This window comes from Anneissia japonica, unplaced genomic scaffold (assembly GCF_011630105.1).
Source record: "Anneissia japonica isolate Jap-2015-1 unplaced genomic scaffold, ASM1163010v1 scaffold9_len2422644_cov172, whole genome shotgun sequence".
NCBI classification, from domain to species: Eukaryota; Metazoa; Echinodermata; class Crinoidea; order Comatulida; family Comatulidae; genus Anneissia; species Anneissia japonica.
This window is the reverse complement of record NW_022758107.1, coordinates 2,147,620-2,154,037: the sequence shown is the minus strand read 5'-3', so window position 1 is coordinate 2,154,037 and position 6,418 is coordinate 2,147,620. Positions and strand designations below refer to the sequence as shown.

At 35.6% G+C, this 6,418-nt stretch overlaps 2 protein-coding genes across 2 annotated transcripts in view; both read left to right on the top strand.

The window, feature by feature from the left end:
- The window catches only part of LOC117125045 (mitochondrial carnitine/acylcarnitine carrier protein-like), a gene marked incomplete at its 5' end in the record, with an annotated part of 8,268 nt that extends 3,489 nt beyond the window's left edge, over window positions 1-4,779 (top strand). Inside the window, 4 exon segments of the mRNA XM_033271407.1 lie at window positions 1,354-1,426; window positions 1,944-2,053; window positions 2,626-2,750; window positions 4,076-4,779. Coding sequence (XP_033127298.1) covers window positions 1,354-1,426; window positions 1,944-2,053; window positions 2,626-2,750; window positions 4,076-4,138 — 371 coding nt within the window. The 3' untranslated portion in view covers window positions 4,139-4,779.
- Window positions 4,780-5,859: 1,080 nt separating this feature from the next.
- Window positions 5,860-6,418, top strand: part of LOC117125043 (limulus clotting factor C-like) — a 12,198-nt gene continuing 11,639 nt past the window's right edge. The window contains exon 1 of the mRNA XM_033271404.1: window positions 5,860-6,137. Coding sequence (XP_033127295.1) covers window positions 6,119-6,137 — 19 coding nt within the window. The 5' untranslated portion in view covers window positions 5,860-6,118. The remainder of the gene's footprint in view (window positions 6,138-6,418) is intronic.

Below are 6,418 nucleotides of genomic sequence, written 5' to 3'. Positions count from 1 at the left end.
AAACATCCGTAAGCATAGCAATACTTTCAATTACTGTTTAAATACATAGACGAGCTCCACCACGTTCAGCTGCGAGCCTTGTCGGAGTTTCTATCCTAACTCGCCCCATTCCGTCGGTTTATAACTGAACAAAAAATACTTTATCACGGTTCTACCAACTGTGTATAAATTCACAAAGGCCAGGCTTATACAGTATCGTACGTCCAATGCACACTGCGCCCCATGATAAGCTTACAATAAAACTGCTCGTCTCATGAACCTCACAGAATTGGCTGTGGGTTGACTCAATCATATGATAGTAAATTTGAGAGTAATTCGAAATCTCGCGCTAGTCTTTTTATATGACCGGCTGGCAACGGATTTACGCTTTATGCAAATTTAGTAACAATACAATCACCTTTTTGTCAATGACTAAAAACTTGTTATTCACTAAGTGAATTAGCATATTATTTAAATATTAGAGCAACACGCATATGGTAGGGAAAAATATAAGTTCTAATGTGACATATACAGAATCAAAAAGTTTAAATATCCATCATGACCATCGATCCATTCTGAATAACATTTCGAATTAAATATCAAGTATCCCACCAATGAAGTTAAAGTTCAAGTTTATTCACCATTTAAAGTAAATCCATCAAGATATATTTTTATAAATGAATAAATGCAAATGGTAGGGAATGACCAATAAGAGCAAAGCTCGATGCGATGGCCACCCTGAGTGATGTGCCCTTAAAAAAAATGCCAGTGCACTCACAATATAGAAAAAGTTAGAGTTTGATGCTGGTTTGAGACTCCACACCCACTTCACTTCCACCATCAAGCAATTAATTGTTCATGTTGTCTTAGGCCTAGTTCAGACTAGGTGGATAAACCCGGCCCAACTCACCGGGTTTATCCACCTGCCAGTCTGAACTACTGTAGGTGGCTTATCTCAAGCCGGGCTGTGTTCCTATAGTAACTAGGCCTGGCGCGCCACCGTGTTTAACTTTTCTATGCCGGGTTTTAATTGTTGCGGGGGGTCTTGCATTGACTTCGGGTGACAAAATGACCAATCAGCATTCAATTACGTACGCTGTGAGCGAGCGTACATTTTGCGAGCAATGTTTTGAAACACGTTTCCTGGTTACGGTTCATTATTATGCAAATTCTCGCCTGGCTAAACCAGCTAGTCTGAACGGCTGGCAAAGTTAAGCCGGGCTTAATGTTGAGTCAGGCTTAACTCAAGCCAGGCTTATCTCCAAGTCTGAACATAGCCTTAGATTTGTTTATAATGTGCTATAAAGTAACCACAATATTTTATTAATAATTTTATAAATTTATGCAAATTTATGCAAAACACTATATTTTCAGATATTCCGGCTAGTGGCGTATACTTCATGTCATATGAATTAATTAAGAGGACAATAACACCAGCCGGATCTGAGTAAGTATCTATGATAAAGTTATTTCAGTAATTTTTTTTTACTAAAATGACAGCACACACATACATTCAGAGCACCATCATATCAGGATTAGCTGGAGTAGCATCGCATCATTGCAGAATTGTGCATATTAAAATTTCATAACATTTCAATACAAATGAAAAGATGATGAAATCACACTCAAGAGTTCAATTTAAACTCATCCAACCTTCAAAGTGACTGTAATATTTGAATTAGTACTTTGTGAATCGACATTTAGAATGGGCATTTTCATGGTCAATTAGTGTAATACCATGGTTTGATAAGTCTCAACTTCAACTTTCATGTATCCATTTTACATGGAAAAAATTATACTGTTAATAAAAGTGATAATAAGGATGATGGTGATGCAAGTGGTGAATTTTATTTGCTGTTGGATGAATTAGATAAAACGATGCTGATGGCAATGGTAGTAATACTATATCTCATTATCAGGGAAACTGCCTTATTCTAACATTATTTTGATACGTTGTCTTACAGTCCTACTAGCCTGAGTGTTGGACGAGTACTATTTGCAGGAGGCTTAGCTGGAGTATTTAACTGGGCTGTTGCAATCCCACCTGATACCCTTAAATCTAGGTTACAAACAGGTAAGTAAAACATTGTGTAACACATGGTGGATGCTTTAATGCATCGTGTAGCACAGGAGTGCTTTGTTCCATCATGTAGCATGGGGGTGCTTCAATGCATCGTGTAGCACAAATGTGCTTTGATATATCGTGTAGCACAGGGTTGCTTTGATGCATCCTGTAGCACAGAGGTGCTTTGATGCATCAAGAATATGGGTGCTTTTAATGTATCATGTAGCATAGTGGTGCTTTGATGCATCGTGTAGCACAGGCCCACTTTGAAGCATCGTGTATCACATGCCTGCTTTGAAGCATCTTGTAGCACAGGTATACTTTGTTTAATTAGTTTAAATATTACAATCTTTAAAGAAAAAAATCAGGGCTTAGTAAGACATTTTTTTTTGTAAAATCTCATTACGATTTGATTAACAATGCAAGCAGTGTGACCATCATCTTTATCGAACTCAGACTGCTCGAAAGCCTGAAGAAATACCGCTGCACTACACAACTTCAAAATAGAAGCACTTTGTTGTCTTCATTAGAAATGCCACATATTCCGAAACTTTATTTGTATTTCCTTGCTCTCTGCTTAGCTCCAGCTGGCCAGTATCCGAATGGCTTACGAGATGTATTCCGGGAATTAATTGCTAAGGAAGGAGTGATGTCATTGTACAAAGGATTTACTCCCGTCATGTTGAGGGCATTTCCTGCCAATGCCGTAAGTATTTGAGAGTATTCTCGGTCATCAAACTTTATAGTTCATATTTTTATCAAACTTGACGGTGCATGATTTAAATATTAATTTACACAAATGGTATCCTTTTTTGCACCAGCTATTAATATATATAATAAATCACTTGACTTACAAATTATGCTACAAGTTATGTGCAACTTCAGGAAGCAGTTTGGCACAGCGGGAATGATTTGGTTTCCCGACCTTGGGGTCAGTCTTTCAATTGATTGCTGTGCATTTTGCTTGTGTCCTTGAGCAAGGAATTTTTTCTGCATTGCTTCTCTTCACCTATGAGTATAAATAGATACCTGGTAGGATTGCTTGCTACTGCATCAATATGGCAGCAACACTTGAGCATGTAGACCCAATGACCTGGGAAAAATAATGGAATAATTCCTAAAGGAATGGGCACTATATAAGTACCAAATAACAAATAACTTTTTTGTGTGTGTTTGTGTATAATTTTCATGTAATGATGTATCTTGGTTTGTTAATATTTTATTTGCTCTGTAATATTCAAAATGGTAGACAGACTTGTACAGAGAAGATTTCCCTTTCTTGTCTGCCATCTCTATTGGAGGAAAATAATATGATGAATTTTTTAATTATGAATGTATACATTTAAATTCATAGTAAAGTCTTTTGTACTCTTGTAACATACTTTCATATAATATACCAATAGAGAGAAAGGAAGACAGTGTCAAATATGTTATTATAAATATCATTGGGATGACGTATCAGTGATGTCGATAAAACGTGGTTCAAGAAGGTTCTAATGGAAATAATGTGAAAGCCTAACAATCGGTGTAAGCCCTCTACAAACTTATAGTAGACCTGCTTATTTAATATGTTGTTAAGGCTAGTCTTTTTTATACCTTGGTTTGCGAATTTATTTAAATAAAATTTTGTTTTCTTGTTTAGCAAATTGTTTTGCAAAAACATCCAAATGGAGGAGAAAATAAAAATAAAATGTTATTGGTTAATGTAAACAGTGTATTAATGTGATGGTTAAATGCTTTAAATTTATATAAATGGGAAGAAATACACATATTTTATTTTTAGAGATTTCAAGGGAGTGGCAGTCATAATAATAATAATAAAGAAAAACTTTTATTTTTTTAAATTTTCATTTTTTTTGTTTTGGCGGGTGTGCTAATTGGCCAAAAATAAAATTTTATTTTTATTTGAAATCATCATTATTGGCTGGAGACGGGTTCACTAAACAAGGTATAACTTAAAGTCTGGCCTGAACAGTCATACCTGTATGCACATACTTGAATCGATCTAATAATGTAATGTTCTTCTTGCAGGCTTGCTTCTGTGGTTTCGAGTGTGCCATGAAGTTCCTCAATTGGGCTGCCCCTTCATTATAACCCCACTCATCGATGAACAATGATTTCTTAGAAAATAATATAGTTATTTATCTATGGTTCAACTCGGACATTACTATAATTATTTAAAATAATAATAAAGAATGATTTCTGCAGAACTATTATAATACATTTTCACATAGGCTGTATTATACAGTGCCCCCCTCCAATTCGAGACCCCCTTATTCAAAAGAACCACATAACAATCTTCATTCTTTTAATACGAAGCTGACCCACTGGCGACTGAACCCGACCCATTGGCGACCGAAACCAGAGACCATTCCAAATTTTCAAGTCCCAAAAGTGGTCTCAAATTGGAGGGCAATCTATATGTGAAGAATGTATGTATTTGTTACTTATGTTGTCAGTTAGAAAAATGTTACTTGTAAGTTCTGTTAATTAAATCATGGCAATTGTTTCATGATTTTATATATTAAAAAATAATGTAATTATTTCGTACCTGGCAATGCACGTTTGTAACATAAAAGGAACCAATTTAAAATTCATAATTAATATTTCATGGCACAATGCTAATCTGAACTCGACACTTGTTTTGTAATACAATGCAATTAGATAAGTAATTTAATCCATTTTGGTGTTGTTATGATGTTATGAAATTGATAATAAACAGGTTGACTAATGAATTGTAGTTCTTTCTAATGTTTATAGTCTTAAGTGCAAGGCTGTTCCATCAGTTAATCTTTGTATTACAGAATTTCAAATCCATATAGGGTACATAGAGAACAAAGCAAGTACAGCATAAATACAATCTAAACATAGTGGAAAATATGTGGAAGCGGTTTGTCACAGTGGGAACAGTTTGTTTTCCCAAACTCGAGGTCGGGGATTCAATGTATTCCTAATTGTGCATTTTGCTTGTGTCCTTGAGCAAGGCACTTTTTCCGCATTGCATCTCTCCACCCAAGAGTATGAATGGGTACCTGATTAACAGCAGCAACACTTAAGCATGTTGATTCAATGGCAAGGGAAAACAAAACGCTTTGTAACCTAAAAGGAATATGAGGTGCTATATAAAAATACAAACAAAACGAAAAACCCAGTGCACTTCATCTCCAAAAGTTAAACTAAATGAGAATGTTCCAAAGTTGATACATTTGGAATAAATTCATTAAATCGATCTTTTAAGATTGACTGCCAAACTTCACAACTGACCATTCAGAATGTGTTATTTAATACGCACAAGTCCCCCAAACACGCAGGTTTACATTGTTTAAAGTCGACGCCTTAGCATAGAAATAATATCAGTTTAATGATCCACAAATCGCAGTAAAGATGGAATTGCTTTGGATTTACAAATTGCATGTACTGTATAAAATGTCAAAAGTGAAAAGCGAAAATAAAAGAAAGACAATCAAAAACAATAACTCTAACAAACAATATCCAGTGAAATGGGTTAGAGCAGAAAAGTCTGTTAGACCAATGGCAAGGTAGACATTTAACAAGGTACCATAACTTGGAAATCAAAAATCGGATATTCTATACGACCTTCATATTTCTTAGAAAAATACTTTAAAAGCAAAATCCCCTAAATATTACAACAATGGCGAAATTAAAGGAATCTTTAACTTTGTTTCCGATACTAGAACTTTCTTTGAACTTCAAAACATGATCATTGGCTGACAGAGTTTACGTCTTACGGAAGTGTACGCCCTCAACAGAAAGATTGAGTTTTGAAAACCAGTAGCCAAGTACTGTATTGTACCTGTTACTGTTGTAGCACAATACGGGAAAGATAGTTCCATCCGTATCCCAAAATTTTAGGGAAACGACTACTGCGTGTTATTATCGACAATCACCGGAAGATCACATCCCACACTTGTAATTTCGGTTCTAAAGTACTTCCGAAAGTACGTTGAGCAGCCTTTATATAAACAAAACAACGTAACAGAATGTTTTAAATAGTAGACTTGTAGGTAATTAGTCCATACTTCAAGGCGCCTCTTTCATAACTCATTCTCCAGAATGGGATTAAGAATCGGAGGTAAGTTTATGCTAGTTAATTTGTAGTCCAATATATAGAACTTTGTACAGTATTTTCTTCAACTTTTATATTTAAGACCGATTTTAGCAATGTTTTGGTTTTGACACGACATTCTCGGTCGTTTGGTGTTTGACACAACAGACTTACAACTAAGGTAGCGCCAAAGAAACAATCAGGGATTGACAGTGTGTACCTGACTTTCCATGAATACTCTGATATACGTACCCAAAGGGAGAGCCAAAGGGAGAGCCCCCCCCCCAGCGGGGGGGGGGGTTGGGCAG